Source organism: Dendropsophus ebraccatus, chromosome 8, assembly GCF_027789765.1.
Source record: "Dendropsophus ebraccatus isolate aDenEbr1 chromosome 8, aDenEbr1.pat, whole genome shotgun sequence".
Taxonomy (NCBI): Eukaryota; Metazoa; Chordata; class Amphibia; order Anura; family Hylidae; genus Dendropsophus; species Dendropsophus ebraccatus.
Window position 1 is genome coordinate 15879338 of NC_091461.1, and position 23271 is coordinate 15902608.

At 41.5% G+C, this 23271-nt stretch overlaps 1 protein-coding gene across 3 annotated transcripts in view; it reads right to left on the reverse strand.

The window, feature by feature from the left end:
* The window catches only part of LOC138798413 (T-cell surface glycoprotein CD4-like), a 37310-nt gene that overhangs the window by 6053 nt on the left and 7986 nt on the right, over positions 1–23271 (reverse strand). For 2 of the 3 annotated variants that reach the window (XM_069978863.1, XM_069978861.1), the window contains exons 3-8: positions 7348–7468; positions 5475–5642; positions 3823–3960; positions 3366–3599; positions 1923–2282; positions 1547–1789 (exon numbers count right to left, since the gene is read on the reverse strand). In XM_069978863.1, the coding sequence (XP_069834964.1) occupies positions 1547–1789; positions 1923–2282; positions 3366–3599; positions 3823–3960; positions 5475–5642; positions 7348–7399 (1195 nt within the window). In that variant the 5' untranslated portion in view covers positions 7400–7468. Of the gene's footprint in view, positions 1–1546; positions 1790–1922; positions 2283–3365; positions 3600–3822; positions 3961–5474; positions 5643–7347; positions 7469–15671; positions 15849–23271 lie in introns of those variants that run through there. The other variant, XM_069978862.1, reaches the window with a different exon arrangement.

The following is a 23271-nucleotide window of genomic DNA, read 5'->3' on the forward strand; positions in this document are numbered from 1 at the left end:
GACCACCACAAAATGACCCTACATACACACTCTATACAGACCAATATTACCGCCATAGAGTGACCGCCACATAATATTGGTCTGTATATAGTGTATATAAAGTCATTATACGGTCGTCAGTCTAAGGCAGTAATATTAGTCTGTATATGGTATCATTATGCGGTGATCAATCTATTGCGGTAATATTGCCCTGTATATAGTGTATATAGAGTCATTATATGGTGGTCAGTCTATGGCAGTAATATTGGTCTGTATATGGTGTATATATAAAGTCAATATGTGGCGGTCATGGTGTGGTGCTAATATTGGTCTGTATATGGTGTCATTATGCGGTGGTCTCTCTATGGCGGTAATATTGGCCTATACATAGTATGTTTTCATCAATAACGGTATGGAGGTAATATTTGGTTCTGATATAGTGATTTTTTTATTTTATTTTTTGCAACACTAACAGCAGTCCTGGCCTGTAGCGGGGGTCCTGGCCTGTAGCGTCGGTCCTGGCCTGTAGCGGCAGTCCCAGCATGTAACCTTCTGAACTGACTGACTGTGACTAAGGGCCCTAATACACCGAGCGAAAATTGTCCTAATCCGGCCGATATCGCTCTGTGTATAGACAACAGTCAACAGACAACAGTCCTCAACTAATCATTGTCTTTTGGCAAGTTCAAAAATCATTGGCTGATGATCAGGTAGTATACAGTATATCACAGACAAGACCTGAGGACACCGGGGAACGTGATCAGGTAGTATATATCTTTATTATTTATTATATACAGCAAGGGCTGCACAGACATTACTAATGATATATATATATATATATATATATATATACAGCCTTTGCTGCACGATAATTGAGCCATGTAGTAGGCTCTGTAATCGAGCTCCATTCTACCAGATTGGCGCTCACTTTGGAATATCAGGCCGTGTAATACGGCCCTTAAATTGGCCGTACACTTTCAGTGGCTGCTGGCTGAACAATCCTTCGCCCATATGGCCCCACCCTCCCCATACACAGGAATGTTCGGCACAGCTGAGTGTTCCTGTGTCCTCTATAGGAGGGGTGAGCCATAGTCAGACAGATCTGATGGTGGCTTGTCTCTCTGAGAACAAAGAGGTTGGATGTTGATTTTCCATCAAGCCTAACCCCCTATGTCCACTGATATCATCTGTCAGACTGTCCAGAGAGCCCCATACACCTTACACTGATGGCCGAACCCACCACGAGCAGCAGGTACCAGCAACAAAAGTGTGAAATGTATGGGGACCTTAAATTGCAGCTACAATATTTCAGCATTTGGGGCCCCACCTTCAATTTGCCCAGGGCCACATTTAGTCTAAAACCGGCCCTGTATGTGGTACCCTGGCCCTGGTGCCTGAGGGGGTTCTAAGGTCCCTATTATAATTAGTACTTGGTAATTGGGGTCCCAGTTACATAATTTGCATTTGAACACAGGGGCACTGAGATAGAACCCAGTGGTGCTGAGATTGGCCTCTGTTCAGAACTTATAGCCCGAATTTTAGAGATTCTATAAAAAAAATCACATACCCAATGTCAGGTTGACGCTAGCGAGCCGTCTTTCTCCAACAAACACACCGCAGGTCCAGTTTCCACTTGTCTCGGGAAGAATAGTGATTTCTTTGCTCAGTTTCTCTTTCCCTGGTGGGCCGCAGATATCGTAGCTCTTGTTCACATGACGCCAGCAAAGCCTCCCCTCTTTTTCAATGCAATCGACACTACACAGTAGAGTGACGTTGTACCCACTAGTGATGCTACTGTGGGACTTGGACACTGGGAAATGAAAATATATCATCATGTGAAATCCAGTGTCACAGCTTTTAGAACAGTGGTCTCCAATCTAATACCCTCAAGATGTAGCAGAACTACAACTCCCAGCTGCAAAGACTATGACTGCCGGCCTTACCTGTGAGATTGGCCACACACACGTCCTTATGGAGCGTCATCTCTCTCTTGCCAATCTCTAGAACAATTTCCAGCTGGTAAAGGCCGCTTTTAGGATTCCTGATATAGAAGCTTAGGTTCTCGGGGTTAGATTTTGGGTTAAAGTTGGGAGGTTCAGATTTCGGAGACCAGGAAGTTGCCCCTGAATTAGATGTGAGTTTCTCTAAAATTTTTACCGGATTTGATATATATTTGATATGTCCTCTTACGGCCAAGACCTCACCCAGCAGGGGAGAGTCCCGGACTTTGAAATTGAATAAAAATGGAAGGATTATGGGCTGCTTCCCGGATGTGTAGACAATGGAGGGGGACCAGCTAAAACCTGTGAAAGAAAGAAGGGAGAAAATCACAGATCTGAGGGAGTCCAACCGCTCTGAGAGGACACTTAAAGCTGTAAACTGCTAAACAGCTCAAAAGTAAGTAATAGTAAATATTATCCAGTCACAGGTAAGTATTATCCAGTATGAAGTATTAATAAGTAGACAGTAAGTATTATCTTGTAGCAGGTAGGTATTACTGAACACCAAGAATGTATTGTTAAGTAGCAAATAAGTATTATTGAGTAGCAGATAAGTATTATTAGGTAGCAAGTATTTTCGAGTAGAAGGTAAGTATTATCCACTAACAGGTAAGTATTATTAAGTAGCAAGTATTCTTGAGTAGCAAGTAGGTTGTATAATAGTAGCAACTATTATTGAGTAGCAGGTAAGTATTATTAAGTAGCAGGTATTATCAAGTAGTCATTAAGTCGTATCCAGTAGTAGGTAAGTATTATCAAGTAGCAGGTAAGTATTATTGAATAACAGGTAAGTATTATTAGGTATTATCAAGTAGTATGTAAGTCTTATCCATTAGAAGGTAAGTATTATCAAGTAGCTGCTAGTTATTATTAAATAGCAGGTAAGTATTATTAAGTCACAGGTAAGATTTATTGAGTAGCAGGTAAGTATTATTGAGTAGCAGTTATTATCCAGTAGCAGGTAAGTAATATCCAGTAGCAGGTAAATATGATCCAGTAACAGGTAAGTATTAATAAGTAGTGGTGACCAGTCTGAAGGCTGTATGGTATAGTGGAGAAGGCTGTATGGTATAGTGGAGAAGGCTGTATGGTATAGTGGAGAAGAAGTGGATTGATATATAGTCACTTTGGGTGTATTCTGACTCTTTTGGACCTGCTGGAACATCTTACAGTCCTTTGCTCAAATTTAAGAACTTCCCGGAGACTGTGCTACTTTTTTCTGCTACAATTAGGAATACTGTTCTAAATGTGTGTTATAGACCCATCAAGTGTACTGCGCCACTATGTGTACTCCGCAATATCATTTAGGGCTAGATGATTCTCAGCTCAATGACCTCTCATACTTTTGACCTTTTTATAGACTGTATAAAACAAATACAACGGTACCTTTCACACTGATAGCTCTTAAAAAACGAGTTTCCGATCCGTCATTCATCCTTATCAGGCAAGTGTAATCTCCGCTCTGGTCTACCGTTATGTTCTTCACCTCCAGGTTCGGTCCATCTCCAATCTTTTTGTCATCTTTCCACCAGGATACAACAAAACCCATTGTAAGAGAGGACTTAACGCTGAGTTTTAGGTTTTCAGACATGATGAGGATGTTAGAAGGTTCTGCCGAAACTAAAAAAATTATAAATTAAAGTGGTAAATGTTCCTTTAAGAAGGTTATAGCGACCAATCTAGAGCCTAAGCAGGTCTGACAGTAGAGAGCGGCTACCAAGGGCATCTATCTCTCTCTCTCTCTCTATCTCAGCACATCCTTGTAATGTGTAATTTATGAGGGAATTCCAGAGACCCCCCCAAAAAAAGGGAATGGCTCCTTTACAAGCGACCTATGACTCACCTTCAAAGACGACCAGCACCACAGTCGTCTCCGTTTTATCAGGTTTAACACATGAGAAGGTGCCCGCGTCTTCCAGCTGTACATTAGTGGTTTCCAAGTTATTTGTCGTACGGGAAGGGATGGTGAATCGGTCGCTGCCTGCAGGAAGGATTTCATAGTGATCGAGATGAGAAAATAAAGAAGAAAATATATATATATATGGGAAAATATATATAATGTATAAATATATATATAATAAATAAATATATATAGTAAAATATATGGGGAAAATATATAATAATAAAAAATATTAATAAAAAAAAGGAATTAATACTAATATTACTAAGACGAATTGTAATAATGATAATAATATAGAAACAAAAAAAGTAATGGTATTTGTTATTCATAATTATTATTAATAACAATAATCCTATAAATTAAAGGGATATTCTCATTTTAGCTAATATACTTATACTTGTAAGACTCTTCAAAATAAACATTTTTGTAAATACATTCATTCATTCATTCAGCAAACTTGTCTCCTGATATGCTGCTTTTTTCCCCCCATTGCTGACAGTTGGTTGTCTATATCAGTGCTTCTCAATCCCAGTCCTCAGGCCTCACCAACAGGTCATGTATTGAGGATTTCCTTAGTATTTCACAGGTGATATAATTATACTCAGTGCATCAGGTATCATCACAGGTGATATAATTATACTCAGTGCATCAGGTATCATCACAGGTGATATAATTATACTCAGTGCATCAGGTATCATCACAGGTGATATAATTATACTCAGTGCATCAGGTATCATCACAGGTGATATAATTATACTCAGTGCATCAGGTATCATCACAGGTGATATAATTATACTCAGTGCATCAGGTATCATCACAGGTGATATAATTATACTCAGTGCATCAGGTATTAGCACAGGTGTCCTTTGTATGGGATATCCTGAAAACATGACCTGTTGGTGAGGCCTGAGGACTGGAATTGAGAAGCACTGGTCTAGATTACCGACCACCACTCTGCTCTAAAAGCAGTGGTCTGGCTGGTGTATATGTAAACATAATATACATATGAATATATATTGTTATTGTTATATATGTTTACATTATAGCTCTGCTTTTAGAGCAGAGTGGTGGTCAGTAACCTAGACAACCAACTGCTAACAATGGGAGGGAAGGAGCAACATATCAGAAAAAGAAGACAAGTTTGGTAAATGAATGTAATTGCAAAAATATTTCTCTTGACTAATCCTACAAGTTTTGCTATGTTAGGTGAGATAAGAATATCCCTTTACTTATCTCATAACAGTGTAATAATATATAATGCAAATAATAATAATAATAATAATAATAATAATAATAATAATAATAATATGGACTAGCAAAAAACATAGGGAACAGCCAACCTGGCAATCCCTGGAATCATGTTATGGATTAACTGCAGACCCCCTCTATATACTGTAGACCCCTCTATATATACTATAGACCTCTCTATATACTGCAGACCCCTCTCTGTATAATGAAGACCCCTCTCTATGTAATGCAGACCCCTCTCTATAAACTATATAACACAGACCCCTCTCTACATACCACAGAGCCCTCTCTATATACTGCAGACCCCTTTCTATATACTGCTGACCCCTCTCTATATAACACCTTACCTGCTGATCTGCGGCCTGTTTTGCCCACCTTGGTGTACTTCACAAACATGCTTCCATCTTTGTTCCACTGAATGTCCTGATTCTGTATCCCTGATGAATATCCACAAGGCAGAGAGACTTTCTTGCCGACCTCTCCTATAACCTTAGGATTGGACGCCAGGGCCAGACCTTCACAGGAGAATGGACAAGTCACTTATACATCATATAGTGGGACATTTACTAAGGAGTCTAACAACTGCAACTATTCTAATGGGGATTGGTGTGTATTTTGTTCTAATATCTTGTGACTGATTCATTACCATGTAGCACTGCTATAGTAAATGCATCTAAATAAAAAGGCGCAAAAAAAGGCGCAACTATGAAAAAATTGCGCAGTTTTATTCACCTGGTTCTGACCAGACGTAAGCTTGCACCTGTTTATGCGACTTTTTAAAAAGTCGCAAATGATATATTGGGCGCTAATCCCGGATTATGCGAACTTTTGGGTGTATACTTAAAACAGGCAGATTAAAAAAAAGTCGCATCTAAAAATATTCACTTGTCGAATACTGGTTCATAAATAGAACTTAGACCAAAAATGGGTGAAAAATGCAATTAATCACAAAAAAAAGGTGCAAACCCCTTGATAAATGTCCCCCATAGAGTATTCCTACAATGGACTCCTTGATAGACAGAGTCTTTATTAGACAGAGGGTGGATACAACCTTGAGGACCGCCTGGAAAACTGGGATACAGCCATAGCCATAGGCTGTATCCCAGTTTTCTAGGCGGTCCTCAGGCTGCATCCACCCTCTCCACGGAGCGGGCAGACAGAAGGAATCAGGAGCCGATAGTTCAGGTTCATACGAACCCGAACCTCGGCCGGTTCGCTCATCCCTAAATCTGGTACACATAAACAAAATAACTCTTTGAGACACTTCAGCTGTGCAGCTTCCATACTTCAGTATACAGTACAGCGACATCTAGTGATCATCTTTAAATACTACTCTGGCTGCAATAAGACTACAAAAAGTACAGATTTTTGCGAACGGTGTGAACAAAAGTAACACCCCTAGTGGGATACCACAAACATGTCAGAAGATAAGGTAGGCTTCTACCTCCGCACAGCTGAAAGAGACACAGGATTGTAACAACAACGCCTGGTCACTCATGGTAGTCAAAAAAGAATAGTACAGCGCTCAGCTAAGCCCCTCTGTCTCTTTATTCCAGCGATGGGTGGCACTGGCAGTCTCAGCTGGTGGATCCCTACCAATCACAACTTTTGGCACTGTGACATGTCAGGAGCTGTATACAAGTATAGGTATCCAAGGAACTTCAGCAAAATTTGTATTCTTTCAAACCAACTGGTGTCAGAAAGTTATATAGTTTTTTAATTTACTTCTATTTAAAAATCTTATGACTTCTGGTACTTATCAACTGCTGCATGTCCTGCAGGAAGTGGCGTATTCCTTCCAGTCTGACACAGTGCTCTCTACTGCCACCTCTGTCCATGTCAGGAACTGTACAAATCCCCATGGAAGACCTCTCCTGCTCTGGACAGTTCCTGACATGGACAGAGGTGGCAGCAGAGAGCACTGTGTGAGACTGGAAAGAATACACCACTTCCTGCAGGACATACAGCAGCTGAGAAGTACTGGAGGACTGGAGATTTTTAAATAGAAGAAAATTACAAATCTATATAACTTTCTGACGCCAGTTGATTTGAAAGAGAAAAAAAAAATCGTCTGATTACCCCTTTAATTTATATTATCCCTGTGACTTGAAGACTTGATACATAAGATTAGTCATGCCCTCCCCTTTATGCCTGGCACTGGGTATAACACTGTGTATCCTTTGGCCTAGAGTGTTCCTTTAATGTCTGTTGGTCACTTACCTGTCTGGAAACACAGGAGGTACAGGCTGAACCTTTGCATTTTCTCCTTCATTCTTTAGAAGCCGTCTTATATCTTCAGATGCTGTTAGTTGTTTTCTGCAGACGTCTGTTTCTTTCAATGCTGTAAGTGAAATAAAGCAATGAATAGAATGTTAAAGGGGTTGTCATATAGATTTGTCATTTACTTCTATTTAAAAATCTCGTCTTCCCATATTTATCAGCTGCTGTATGTCCTGCAGTAAGTGGTGTATTCTTTTCAGTCTGACACAGTGCTCTCTGCTGCCACCTCTGTCCATGTCAGGAACTGCCCAGAGCAGCAGCAAATCCCCATAGAAAACCTCTCCTGCTCTGGACAGTTCCTGACATGGACAGAGGTGGCAGCAGAGAGCACTGTGTCAGACTGGAAAGAATACACCTCTTCCTGCAGGATATACAGCAGCTGATAAGTACTGGAAGACTAGATATTTTTAAATAGAAGTAAATTATAAGTCTTTATAACTTTCTGAAACCAGAAAAAAAGTTGTCAGCTCCCTTTTAAGCAGTAGAAGAGGATGTATAAGGATTATGGACGCTGCCATTCAGGACCCTATCCTGTGTGTGGTGTTTGCAGATCACATAGAGTTACAGTGAAATCAGAGGCCATGGCCCACTCGCTGCCCGCAGCCGTCTGTGGCGAGATGCTGGCTATGCTATGACTGATTTCCAGGCATACAGAGAGGATGTGATGTGAAGCGGCTGAGCTGGAGAAGAGGGGTCTGAAGTGGTTTTGTGGCCGCCACACGCCCCTACCCGTACCCAATCTTATCCTATTTCCCAGGACGCGTACCTAAAAACCATTGTATGCTTCCTGCTGCTGCGGGGAGACCACAGGAAAATGGGGGAAGGGGCTGAGGGTACAGCGAGTACTCAAATCAGAGCAAGACACATTACACGGTACTGAGAAGCGGGCAGAGAACTGCACAGTACAACTTCTCCTCGACATTGTGTGTAATATCCATTTCTATTCTATAGGCATAGATGACGGCACAGTACAACTTGTGTGTAATATCCATTTCTATTCTATAGGCATAAATAATGGCACAGTACAACTTCCCCTGGACATAATCTATCTGTATTAGATAGGCATAGATAACAGCACACTACAACTTCTCCTGGACATAATCTATCTGTATTCTATAGGCGTAGATAATTGCACAGTACTACTTCCCCTGGACATAATCTATCTGTATTAGATAGGCATAGATAACAGCACAGTACAACTTCTCCTGGACATAATCTATCTGTATTCTATAGGCGTAGATAATTGCACAGTACTACTTCCCCTGGACATAATCTATCTGTATTAGATAGGCATAGATAACAGCACAGTACAACTTCTCCTGGACATAATCTATCTGTATTCTATAGGCGTAGATAATTGCACAGTACTACTTCCCCTGGACATAATCTATCTGTATTAGATAGGCATAGATAACAGCACAGTACTACTTCTCCTGGACATAATCTATCTGTATTAGATAGGCATAGATAACAGCACAGTACTACTTCCCCTGGACATAATCTATCTGTATTAGATAGGCATAGATAACAGCACAGTACAACTTCTCCTGGACATAACCTATCTGTATTCTGTAGGCATAGATAATTGCACAGTACTACTTCTCCTGGACATAATCTATCAGTATTCTGTAGGCATAGATAATTGCACAGTACAACTTCCCTTGGACATTATCTACTGTATCAGCATTTTGTAGGCATACACAGTTGCACAGTACTACTTCTCCTGGACATAACCTATCTGTATTCTGTAGGCATAGATAACTGCACAGTACTACTTCTGGACATTGTGTGTATGTTTGTCTTAATAAATTCTGTATGCTTAAAGGGGTAGTTCACCAAAAATGTTTTTCTTTGTTCAAATAAACTGGTGCCAAAAAGGGCCAGAGATTTGTAATTTACGTCTATTAAAAAATCTGGAGTCTACAAGTACTTATCAGCTGTTGTATGTCCTGCAGAAAGTGGTGTATTCTTTCCAGACTGGAAAGAATACACCACTTCCTGCAGGACATACAGCAGCTGATAAATACGGGAAGACTTTAGATTTTTTATAGAAGTAAATTACAAATCCCTGGCACTTTATGGCACCAGTGAATTTGAAAGAAGAAAAGTGAGAACAACCCCTTTAAATAAAAGCACAGCACCACGTGTCAAATAAAAAAAGAAAACATTACTGTGAAAATGTATGGGCACACATGCAAAAGACCTTCTAATTTAGAATGCATCGTGCTCAACCATGACATAATAACATATCCTTGCAATATGCCATCAGTTTATGAACCTCCCAGGGTTTTACAGAAGGTTTTACAGCTGCCCAGCTTTATAAAGGGTGAGAGAGGAGGGGGAAGCCTTGATGTACCTTTCAGGAACAGTCTGGATCATATTCAGCAGCAAACAGCTTACAGGTACACAGCCCAGGCTTTCTGAATCTCTCTTTCTCCTTTAAATAGCATATGCTAAGCCCTGCTGCCATCTCCTGCATTTTGTCTTGCTGTGTCTGTTACTAGAGACAGAATTTCCCTAACTACAGGCAGTGGACAGCAAATGGCAGGGAAAGGTGACAGCTCTTTTTTTCAGGGGTAATGAGTCATTTTGGTAAATTAAAGAAGTCAGCTAACTTTTGACAGGGGGCAGGGGCGAAGGTAACAATGAAGCATTACTTACCTCTGCCCGTGCCCATAAGTTTTGATGACTTTGGGGGAAAATGCCTGTCCCGGCTGATGGACAGCCTGGTTAACCAATCGGTGTATGTCAGGTTAGCTGGATTTACTAAGGTCTTTAGTAAAACCGGCACAGGGCATGGGACGGGAATTTTCATAAGACCGACATAAAGTGGAATTCAAAGGAATGATTTAATAGGGTTAACTCTAACTTGACCCGATAACATAACGTGATACAGTACAGATAGAGAAGCAGCACAGCACCTTCCCCTTGTGGTTCGCACACCTGGGAGAGCAGTGAGATGTCATCCTGAGCTCAGTGTTATTGAGGTCAGACCCAGAGACGAGCGGCTTCTGTGGGTGAGATCCTAGCTAGATAAGACAGTCTTATAAAGGATCCTTCTCTCATTCCTGGATACGTAGAAGTCTTCTCAGATCTTACATGAAAGCCGCTCTGTCAACAGGAAGGAGTGGGAGAGAAGTGTACGAGACTGATTTCTCACCGCTCCCCCCTCCATCCAAGAGACCCTCCGAGTGAGAAACTTTATTTTTGGGAGAGTTGAGTGATAACAAACAGGGTCCGCCATTGTAACATCCACATCACCCAAACTTCTCAATGACCACACGGATTTTGTAAAAATAAAAATAATTCACTAAATTCTCCTGTTACTTCTTTGATGTTACTTAGCGCCAAAGATATTTGTCTCTGCCAGTTGCGTTTTGTGTCAGAAAATTACATTCTGTATCACACGCAATGGAAGGTTATGCCTCTATTTAAAAAGACGTAATTTTTTGCCACGATTTAACTTGAGGAACAATGAATAGCCAGTTGGATAGAAAGGCTTAGGGCCCGTTCACACTACGGAATCGGCATGGAGATTCCGCTTGGAACCCCCGCCTCCAGCCGAATCCCGTCTGCTATGTCTTTTAATGGGAGGACTTGCACGCCTCCGCTCTCCGTGCAAAGAACTGACATGTCAATTCTCTGAATGGAGAGGCGCGGAAAATGGAGGCACGAGGCCCCCTATTGAAAAAGACAGCAAGCGGGAGTTCAGAGGCGGGGGTTCCGAGCGGAATCTACCCGCCGATTCCATAGTGTGAACTGGCCCTTGGTGTATATTCACACGTCAGTATATTTTTCACTCTGCAAATTTGAGTCCGCTATATTTTTTTGGCAATGCTCAAGTTTCCATCCACATTGCATCCATATTTTTTGCTTTTTCGCAGTTTTTTTGCTTTTCGCAGTTTTTTTTGCTTTTTCGCAGTGTGGTCAAAAATAACCTAGTCACTATTTGCGGATTGCGGATCCGTATTTTTTGCGGTTCACATCCCCGAAAATATGCATCCCATAGGGTTCTATTGGTGCGTCCACGGAGGAATTTCAGTCCGCGCTAGGGCCTGTCTTTTTTTTTTTTTTTTGCGGTACGGGTCACAGCCCTGTGCACAATTACAGATGTGTGAATGGGGCCAGTGAAACACATTGATCCTCTTTTCTGTCCGCAATTGCGGACGTGTAAATAGGGCCTTATAATAGCCAAAGGAATATCACCTTGTATCACAGCGTTTAGCAATTTATTTTTCCGTTTGTATATTTTGCGTTTACAATTATTGTTTGTTTATTTATTTGTTGTTGCTACAAAATAAAACACAATAAGCCCCAACGCTATCTCATCCTCATCCCTGTAACTGTAGCACGGATCGGCGCCGGGGTTGTGTTACTATACAGGGTACATGGCAGCTCTGCGGCTGAGGGTCTCGGGAAGGAAAGGAAGGGGGTTTGAGTGAAACTCGTAATCGGAAGCGACTGGTAAATCAGAGTAGATCTATGGTGAAGATCAAACTTGCCAGGAGCCCACCACATCCCCCCAGAGACGCATTAGGATGCAGACACCCACCTACGTGCATAAATCTCACACTATATGTGGCACATTGCTTATATACAACCCAACACCCATCTTTGTGTCTGCCACGACTGTTGTCCTTAAAGGGGTTGTTTGAGCTAGACAACTACAGGAAGCAGGGTATCTATGGAGCCTTTTGGGGCACATAGGATGGACCGCTGCTTGCCAGGGAGGAGGATGCTTCTTTCTATGGAGAATTTGATGCAACTATATATTACTTTTTGGAAAGGGGAGATTCACTTCTGATTAAAGGGGGTGTCGCCTTAAATTGGTCCCTTGAAGCGGAATTGGTTGTAGTACGTATTACTAATTATGCTGATATAACATGTTTCCCCAACTAAGGAGCTTTGCTTCTCCCCCTTTGAGAGCCCAAAGATTTGTATGGAACAGTAGAAGTGTTTACAATACAGCGCCTCTCTTGTCCTTTGGCTGCATCTGGTATTGCAGCATGGATGTATTTAATAGGATAAGGCTAAGCTGCCATACCAGATACAGCCTATAGACCCCAGTGAAGCTGTTTCTAGGAGAAATAAAACTCCAATGGATTATGAGGGGCTAACAGAACTGTCTTTGACTTAAAGGGGTACAATCCATCAATATAACATACTGTGGCCCCAATAAAATTTACTTTTGGGTTGGTGTGGATGATGTGTATAAAATATGTCCCATGTGTTGTTATATATTCCTATTATATATAGTAATGTATACGGCCATGGAAGGGGAGTCCCAGCTGCATCAAATGTATTCCTTACAATTTAGTAGACTATTAATCCAGTCCCATTTATCCTGTCATCCTAGAGCTGCTATACCAGGACTTACCAGGAGAGGGCGCCAGATACAAGTCAGTCAGCCAGAGCACAACCTCTGATACAGCAGCCGACACCTCTCTACAATGCAACAGAAAGCATTGCAAAAAGATTACATAAAAAAAAAAAATCATTGTCAACTACTTCCATTGTATTATCGTGGCTTCTAAATGTAAAGGATTTTCAATTTCTACAGGTCAGAGTTCCCCGATCATTGGCTGGCTAGCCATTGCAGAACTACAACTCCCAGCATGATGTATTGTTACACAGCTGCAGCTGTGAGAAGAGATCTGGGGTGCGGAGCCCTTTAAGTGTTCTGGTGGGAAGTTTTGTGCCATTTTCTGTGAATCTAGACGAGTGTCATCCTGTATCTGGTCATTATTTCCTATACGGGGACAGATCGGGCTCGCTGCACACCATGGTACTTTATGTTTCGCTTCCCCAGAATAACAGGTCAGCACTTTCCAGGCAGCAGATAGCAGAAGTTGGTGATTTACAGTCAGCTTGTTAGAGAGATTTAGGGGGATACAATAAGTGATGGTGGCGGATAGGAAGGAGACGATGCGCACTGTTATTACAGGTTATTAATAGAGACAAATTTACATTATTAGGCTATGTTCACACTATGTAAGTTCCAAGGAAATCACGGCCATTGTTTCGACTTGGAGCTTACGTACTGCTGCAGGCTAAAGGGATCCCGGCCGGAGTGTATACACATGGTATACACTCCAGGCCGGGATCCCTAGCGGCGCAGTAAAAAACTGACATGTCAGTTTTCTGCTGCCGCAATTCAGTGAGTAGGGGCTGCAGAAAACCCTGTTAGTGCACACAATAGAGCGAGCGGCTCTGGCCGCACACTCCATTGTGTGCTGTGGGGAGTTCTGATGCGGGCGCACACCGATGCGCCCGCATCAAAACTCAGCGGCGCTAAAGATCATCCAACTGGTACTGCAGTAACGGCCGGGATTATCTTTTCTGAGACCGGCTGTTCGGTCACGGAACGGCCAGTCTCTTACAGCGTATGAACATAGCCATAAGGAAGCAAATCACTTTGTTAGCTCAGTGGTCAGCTTATCTGCCGACTGCCTTTCAACTTGTGCGGCTTTGTGCAACTCCATGTTCCAGAAAAAGCTGGATCCAGTACTGGGAAACTGGGAGAAGTTTCCCAGGACTGGATCCAGCTTTTTCAAGCACCCAGGAAGAAGCAGCAGTTCAAAGGTAGACGGCAGATAAGCTGACCACCAAGCTAACAAAGTGATTTATTTGTTAAAGGGGTCATAGAACGGACGTTTTCTGCTGGGTAACAACAATTCATTTGACACAATGAGGGCACATTCGGGTGTGCTCGCACTCCAATTAGCCATAGCAGACAATGTAAATTACGGCCGGGAGCCGTACTTTACATTGTGTGCACGGGCTATTTTGTGCAGTTGCTGTTCACTGGCGGGCGCACAAAATAGACATGTTAGTTTTCTGTGCGGTTGCAAAGAACATCGGCCGCAGTGTATACACTATGACCGTTGCTCTATAGCATCTAACGCAAGGCCACAGTGTCAATAAACAGTGGCCAGTGTTGCAACCTGCAACAATGGCCGTTGTTTATTGGAAAAATACACTGTGTATGGCCATGTTCTCATGGCGTAAGAGACCGCCGCTCCGTGACCCGGCCGGGTCACGGAGCGGCCGGTCTCTGAAAAGATCATCCTGGCCGGTACTGCAGTGCCGGCTGGACGATCTTTCGGCCCGCAGAGTTCTAGCAGAAGGCTAAACAGCATAGCTCTTCCTAAAAAGTACGGCTGTTGATGCCGATTGCAACAACGGACGTACTTTTACGAAAAGTTACCTTGTGTGAACATAGCCTAAAATTCAGCTCATCTCTAGTTATTATAATTCTCTTCTGTTTCCAGGAAAGCTGGGGGTCTCACTGATTTACCATTCACAACTCTGTAAAGGACGGTTATCACCCAGCTTGTCTGGAGCGCTGACTAACAAGTCTGTCCTGTGAGGTTACACAATAATAATGACACCCTATACAACTATAACCCGCACTGTACTGCAAGGCTTACATCATGATACAATTGGAATTTTTTTTTTTTTTCCATAAGCAAAAATTCTATAGGAAACAATTAGACAAAAAGTCGCCTAATAGGCCGACCTACACGATCAGCAGAGCCAGGCAGCCTTGCTCTATCGACGTTTTTTTTTCCTATTGCACCTAACAGTAAAACAGCTGTAAGTGCGCACACACATTCATCTTACAGCCGTAATTCCAGACATCAAATTAATGGATATGGGGTTTTTTTTTTGGATATGGTATGTAAAGGGTACCTGTCATTAGAAAAAAAAAATTACAGGTCAAAAGTTTTAATTGGTCGGGGTCCAAGTGTATAAACTGTAACCAATCAGGAGAATGAGGCGGCGGGAGATGTCCACGCTCATCGCCTTCTCTCCGTCTCTGTGTTATGTGACCGCTGCATGATGTAAGTCTATAGGGCCAAGCCAGGGAGGAGAGCATGGCTATAAAGAACTGAGAAGAGAGGTTTGGCACTGGGGATCAGGTGATTACGAGTTTGTCATTATAACCCAACATATAAGATGGTGCCGGCTCCTGCTCGGCGGGGATCACCTCTGGGTGCACACAGAACCCACTCACATCCTCCGATTAACAATAACTCATCATAGAGAGAGAAGCCGAGGGGAATCTCATAATGATGTCATGAAGAAACTGATACCTTGTAACAACTCATGTCAATTCTTTAACCTCATGCCCCATATCAATATATATATATATATATATATATATATATATATATATATATATCCTTCTAATTCCTAATTTAAAAAACTTCCTATCACTCCACTTTGATATCATATTACAGCATATTACGTAACCCTCTTACCGTGGTCCAGTCGTACTCAGATCCAGATGTATTTCTGTGGATTCTGTGGATATTTCCCTTGTGGGTGGTAATAATTATAACTACTATTCTGAATAGTTTTCCCTTCTTAAAGAATAGAGAGATTGTCCCTATGCAGGAACTTGTCTCTATTGTAGATCTAATAAGTGCCGACGGGTTTCTTTCTCTGTCTCTCTTTTGCCAGAGGCACCAGTGTACAGGGTTTATATGGACTCTCCCTGAAGCCCCACCTATGGGCGCTGCCACGTGATCACCCCCACCCTCAACATTCATGTCAAGGCAGATACAGGACACCAAAAATGGCCTCCTCTGACTGCAGAAACACTAAACCTGGTGCCAACAACTAACACAGGAATGGCGACACCATTGACACAATGCTTCACCAGCTCCCATTGGTTGTCTGGAATCGGACTGGGTGGAGTAGTAACAATATCACAACATGTCACAACATCAATAAGGCAATTTCGTATAGACTGACCATTCCTCTAGGGGGCAGTGTTCCCAGATCAGCAGAGAATGCCCCCCATTGGAGATTAGAGCACATTCTCCCATAATAATGTGAATAATTTTTCCCTTTATTCCTACATTGAGCCATATGTGCTCAGACTCCACACAACTGAGCCTCAGGGACTGTGAGCCGCTATAGAAAGCCAGGCCAGGTGTGGAATCTGTAGATCTCTCCCCTAGAACACCTCTGTACATACAGAGTCTGATGGAGCGTGCCACAATCTGTTTCTATAACAAAACCATATGGCGGTACAGTAAGGTCACACACGTGTACAGGCAGCTGCAATGGAGTACAATATAAAGGTTCAGTGGAGCTGTAATATAGTCGCATTTATTGGATCCTTACACATTGAAAAGCCCCATTACCTGTAGGCGTTTTGTATGCCGCCATATGGTATCATCACAAAACACTGTATTCTCAGAAGTAATGTTTCTCTTGGAGAACACTCATGTAATACAACAACACGTCATACTTTATTAAGGCTCCTTATGGAATTAGTGAGAAACAAATCTTGGTTTGCCTCCATGTAAATCCAGGGAGATATGGCGGTACAGGACGGGCTCATAGAAGATTATCGATACGGTATAAAATTAGCAGATTTCAGAATTTCCAAAAAAAAGGGACATACTTTAAGGCTATGTTCACACACAGTATTTTTGCTCAGTATTTTGCAACCAAAACCAGGAATGGATCGAAAACACAGAAAGGCTATGTTCACACACTGTTGAAATTGAGTGAATGGCCGCCATTTAATAGCAAATAGCCATTATTTTAAAACAACGGCCCTTGTTTAAAATAATGGTAATTATTTGCCATTAAATGACGGCCATCCACAAAATTTCAACAGTGTGTGAACATAGCCTTTCTGTGTTTTCGATCCATTCCTGGTTTTGGTTGCAAAAATACTGTGTGTGAACATAGCCTAAACATAGAAAGTTGGTCATGTTTATGAGTCTTGGCAGTTACAGACAATCACACTTGGGCTATGTTCCCACTTGGGGAGCGGGGGATGGCGGCCGTCTTGTAATATAGTAATAATCATGATTTTATTTAGCCGACGTCTATATTACGAGACGGTTGCCTTCCCCCGCTATGTTTACATAGCCTAAGACTATTTTCCCGTTACGGGTATCTAGTGTGTAATTATGTCCGTCCATTGATAATGACGGCCGCAAATAATCTTCAGTTGTGTTTTTGATGCAATTCCAATTACGGGAAAACAATTGCCAAGACACCTAGGAACGTACCGCAAAAGTCTCATCGCAACCAACTTCATGTCTTCACAGAGCCCTACCCCTATCAGAAATCAGAAGCTCTTTGTGGTCGAGCAGGAGTCCCAGGTGGCCGTTTTTACAATGGTTTAGTATTGTAGCATTTTGGTAAAAAAAATTTTTTATATAATGTTAGAGTTTATTTTTTTTATATTTTTATTATTATTTATTATAATATATTATTAGCTTTAATATATATATATATATATTATATTTTAAATATATTTGTAGAATGTATATTTTTAATCATTTATATTTTTTTATTAAAATCATAGTCATGTATTTTTTTTTTCAATTTTTTTGTTATTTTAGGTAACTTCTGAGAATTATATTTATTTTTTTTAAATAATTCTTAATGATAATTTTTTTTCCATTCTCTCTTATTTTATTTTAATTATTTGAATGATGTTTTACGCAATTCTTTTATTTCTAATGATACTTGTTAAACTTTTTTTTTTTACTTTTTATTATAATGTTTAATTAGAGATAATGAAATGTTACGATAATAGAATACGTAGGTAAATCAGTAGCGGGTAACGTGTTGACCTTGGCGGTGATGACTTCAGCCGCCCGCCCGCTCTCTATAAGACACTGATGAGATCCCGCTGTGCTAATTGCTTCATGAATATTGTTTGTTGCAGCAGAGCTGATTATGCGCACGCTGCTCTGAGTACTAAACAAATGCCGCGCTTCCATTGGGGTATTGAGTAATGTTTGCAGCTGAATTATAATGCAATTACAGATATTTATCAGGAATTACGCTGGAAGGGATTTGGTACGAGGAGGAAATTTGAGATAATTATATTTTATTTCCGAGCATTCATTATATGTAAATTGCTCGCTTTACATTTTTACGCTTGTCGTGATTTATGACCGTGCTAATATACAGGTAGCGCAAGTGCTGGAAATTAATGTAGCAGCTATTTAGAACAACCCACGGTGATGTATGACAAGGTTTTCTAAGTGGTTTTACATAGGACTGCTGGTACATATCATTATTCTATGGATGGCGATACACAATAGGTAGCTATTCTCCCTGCCACCATATACATGGAGCGTGCGAGTGTTCACAATAGAGATCAAAAGGATCGGCATGTTAAAATCCAACTGTCTGATCCTTCCTTCTGAAATTGGGGGAGAAATCAGAACAAAACTGGCTCAGTTGCCCCTAGCAACCAATCAGATTCCACCTTTTATTTTCCAAAGAGTCTGTGAGGAATGAAAGGTGGAATCTGGTTGCTAGGGGCAATTGAGCCAGTTTCACTTTACACCATGTTTGATAAATCTCCCCCTATGAGGGGACATTTATCAAACCTTATGCAGGAGCAGTTGCCTATAGCAACCAATCAGATCAAGCTGTAAAAAAAAGAAATGGCTTCCGAAGATTGAAAGCTGGAATCTGATTGGTTGCTATGGGCAACCGCCTCACTGCACAAGGTTTGATCAATCGGACCCCAATGGCGCTGTAGTAAGATTCGCTCTGTTGCCCATAGCAACCAATCTCAGCTCAGCTTTCATTGCTCTAGTAAAGTGAAAGCTGGGCTGTGATTGGTTGCTATCTTACTATACAGCGCCAAACTAAAGCTTTGGCTGTCCAGGCATGATGGGAGTTGTAGTTTGCAACAGCCGGAGAGGTTCCCTACCCCTGCTATACAGTTTAACGGTGGGCTCAGCTTGTGCTAGCCGAAACCAGGGAAGTCTGGATACTGCAAAAGTAATACAGATGCTAAAATGTAGTCACACGATTTTCTATGGCTGTTTTATGATACTCAAAATAATGGCTGTTGTTTTGAGTACCAAACAACGTCCATGGTTTAGCATGTCCCAGTGGCCGTCATTGCAATAACGGCCGCTGGAACATTATTCCAGTTCAAAATCAAACATGGTCCCTTTTGGGTGTGCCTTTAATGAAAACGTCTATTGATTTTAATACAAAGGACGGTGAAAATAAAAAGTACTATGTGTGAACAGCTTAAAATGACGTCCGCTGTTCACGCAATAACGGCTGCTAATTAACGACACGAACATTAATTTGATGGCTGTGAACAGCAGCAGCCATTATTTAATGCATTGAGAGGACCGATGGCCGTTGTTTCCATAGACTTCAATGTTGATCATTGAAGAATGAAAACTATCGAAAGGTGGCCGTTCGTTTACAGTGTGTGAACATGGCCTAAAGGCCCTATTCCACCAACAGATCTGACGACAGATTATCTGCCAAAGATTTGAAGCCAAACCCAGGAGTGGATTTGAAAAGAGGAGAAATCCAGTCTTTCCTTTATGACCTGTTCTCTATTTATAGTCTGTTCCTGGGTTTGGCTTCAAATCTTTGGCAGATAATCTGTCGTCAGATCTGTTGGTGGAATAGGGCCTTAAGGCCACATTCACACATCTGTAGCTCTGTCCGTGTCACTATGGATGTGCATCTGTAGCTGTCTGCAATAACACAGACCCATTCATGGGTGAATGGTCATTTGGGCCGCAATTGCGGTCTGTACTAGGACCAACACGACTCCAGCACGGACCCTCAACACCTACGACAGATACTGTATAGTGGGTGTGTGAAGTACCCTAAGGCTATGTTCACACACTGTCAGAAGGATGGAGATTTTTATTGGAGTGCCATTATTTACCGGCAAATAACAGCTATTATTATACGAATACCAGCCATTGTTATAAAATTACGGGTGTTACGATAAAAACGGCCATCGTAAACATAGCCGCACTTTGGTTTTACACAGGCATAATATAATATAAATCAAACTTAGAACCTTACAACACTGCTATATTATAATCATAGCCAACCTGGGCTTAAATAGAAGGTGAGGGTCTGGTTAAGAGACATAATGCATCTCCTCTTATAAGGATAGTTTCACATTAGATATGGCAAATACATTTATTTCTGCAAGTGTTTTTGGTCCGGTTTCACACAAACGTACATATGTTTTTGCATCCATATTATGAAATAAGGTCTAGGCCCGGCCAGGCATCTGTTCAGGTCATGGCTATGTTCACACAATGTCAAAAATATTGAAAAGGATGACGATTTTCATGTTAAAAAAACGTCCATTTTTGCCGCGATTTAACTGACTGCAATGGCAATGCATTGAAGTCAATGGGAAGACGGACGTCCAATGCACACAGTGTATTGAATAACGGACGTTTTTGCCACGGACATGATAATTTTTTGGACGTCTTTTGCAAACAGCGGACGTTTTTTATTAGTTGTTCACACACAGTTTTTCTTTTATCACCGTTCTTCTTCCGTTTTTACTATTAAATTCAATGGACTTTTCAATTAAGCCGCACCCAAAGGTCAATTAGTAACCAAACTAGGATAATGTACAAACACCAGTCATTGCACTAAGGGGAGGCCAGACAGCTAAATGACGTCCGTTACTTTAGATTTAAAATAACGGACGTTATTTTAAACGGAGCTGAAAAAACGTTAAGTGAACATAGCGCATCAGAGAGGTGGTCAGGCCAGGACTTTCGTCTGTTAGAGTATGTTCCCACTACGGAATACGAGCGGAAATTTCAAGCGGAGGCCGCATGGTGTTCTCCGCTTGAAGTTCCGCTTGTCCCATAGACTGATAGATTGATGTGTCAATTCTTTGGGTCGATGGGGGATTGAGCTTCAAAATATCATTAAGTCTATGGGACAGGCAGAACTTCAAGCGGAGTCCGACGCGCAGCCTCCGCATAAAATTTTGGCACGTGTCCTGTAGTGGGAACCTACCCTAATACGGATGCAAGAATGCACAGGTAATATGCTTATGTGATACTGACCCAGAAAAAACATGGATCATGTTTGCCATCAAAATTCTTTGATTCATGGAATGGTGACAGAAAGTTTTGCCATGTGTGAATATAGCCTAATTCCACAATAAACTCATCATTATTAACCATTGAGCGATAACCATAAAGGAACATTTTTACACGTCCGATAAATTCTACACCAGCTTTTAGTCATTTCAATGGCGAGACATCTGCAGGTTCCACTATCGTCTGGAACAGCCTTCAAAGTTACTTAGCAATGTCTCTGATCCTATAAGGGGCTTCAGCTTTGTCTGTCCCCAGGTATGATGGGAATTGTCATTTTACAACGTCTGGAGGACTGTAGGTTCACCCTCCTTGCTATAAGGCTACTAATACTTACTGCGTTGTTATGGGTTGAAGTGTTCGGACTTCAGATAGGTATAAGACCACGGACTGCGCTATTATAGACTTGATAATAATTCGGTGTCTCTATAGAGCTCAGGCAGGGGTATAATGTAAGGGTTGTTCTATATGAATCCTATACACAAAGCTTTGGCCATATGCCACTATGTTAGCGTGAAATGATGGAAGTTCCCTCGCTACTGAGGAATCATAATTCAGCTGACCTAAGGTGAATGAGGAAAGGATTCAGCGTAAAAATACTAAAAAAAAAAAGGATGTTACATAAAATAGAGATGTTACTGATTTTTAGTAAAGATTTAGGGATATATAATGGTTGTATGGTCATGTACGGCTATATAAAGCTGTGGCAGACATTTGAATCTATCAGGCTTAATATCAAGTGGAATATTTTGGGGAAAAATAAGCTATTCTTCCCAGATAGGACCCACTAAATTTATACTATATGGACCTAAATTACAGCCATGTAAGTGAAGTTTAAAGTGCGGTATGGTGGGACCGGCCAACTATCTAATGTGTATGGCAGCTCCTGACAAGGCAAAGAAGGATCAGGTATCCCTTTGTTTGCATTGGAGATAAGCTGCCACCAGGGATATCTTTTTGTGGTTTAAGGTGCCCATATACCAGGGGTAGGGAACCTTGGCTCTCCAGCTGTTGCAAAACTACAACTCCCATAATGCCTGGACAGCCAAAGGCTGTCCAGGCATTATGGGAGTTGTAGTTTTGCAACAGCTGGAGAGCCAAGGTTCCCTACCCCCGCCATATACACTGCTAGCCAAATATTTATTCAGCTGATGGGACATTGAATGGACACATGTTGTTCAGCCAAAATCTTGGTGTTTAGACCCTTACCAATCACTGGGTTGGAAAGAAGAGCGCACTAAGCATCTTCACTCCATGCTCTGTCTGTGCAACAGGAGACAAGCTTCAATAGAAAGTCTATGGGCGCAGAGAGTGGAGAGAAACAGGACTAAAGGCCCTATTCCACGGAACGTTTTCGAACGATTATCGTTCATAAAATTGTTCAAACGACCGCTCGTTAACGATATTCGTTCTGTGGAATAGCTGTAAACGAGCGAACGACAACAGCAAAATCGTCGTGGAGTCGTTCACTATTTTTTTTTCAACATGTCGAAAAAAAATCGTTGGTCTTTCAACAATAATTCGCTAATCTTTTCGTTGAATAAAAAAGCTTTCAGTCGTTCTTGAAATGTCTACCTACATTTCCCCACGTTTTAAACGACCATGTAACCATGTAACGACCGCAAAAAAATCGTTACACTACATATATCGTTCACGTTCCTACTCGTATTATGTGTTATCGTTCGCTTAAAAAAAATCGTTAAGTGCTCGTTAACAAGCGGTCGTTGGAGCGAGTCTATGAACGATAATCGTTCCGTGAAATAGGGCTATTAGCCCCACACATCTCTATACTCATTCTTACAGCCGGTGGAGGTCTGATCAACCGGACCCTACTGATCAAAATATTTGATCAGTCTTTTTTATATTTCAGAAAACCCATGGCTAGAGGTGTCTGGCAGCGGCTTACCCTCTAACCTCTTTATTCGTAACATATGAACATTTATTTGCGTCTATTTGTTCATGTGTATGGGATATTGGGGGA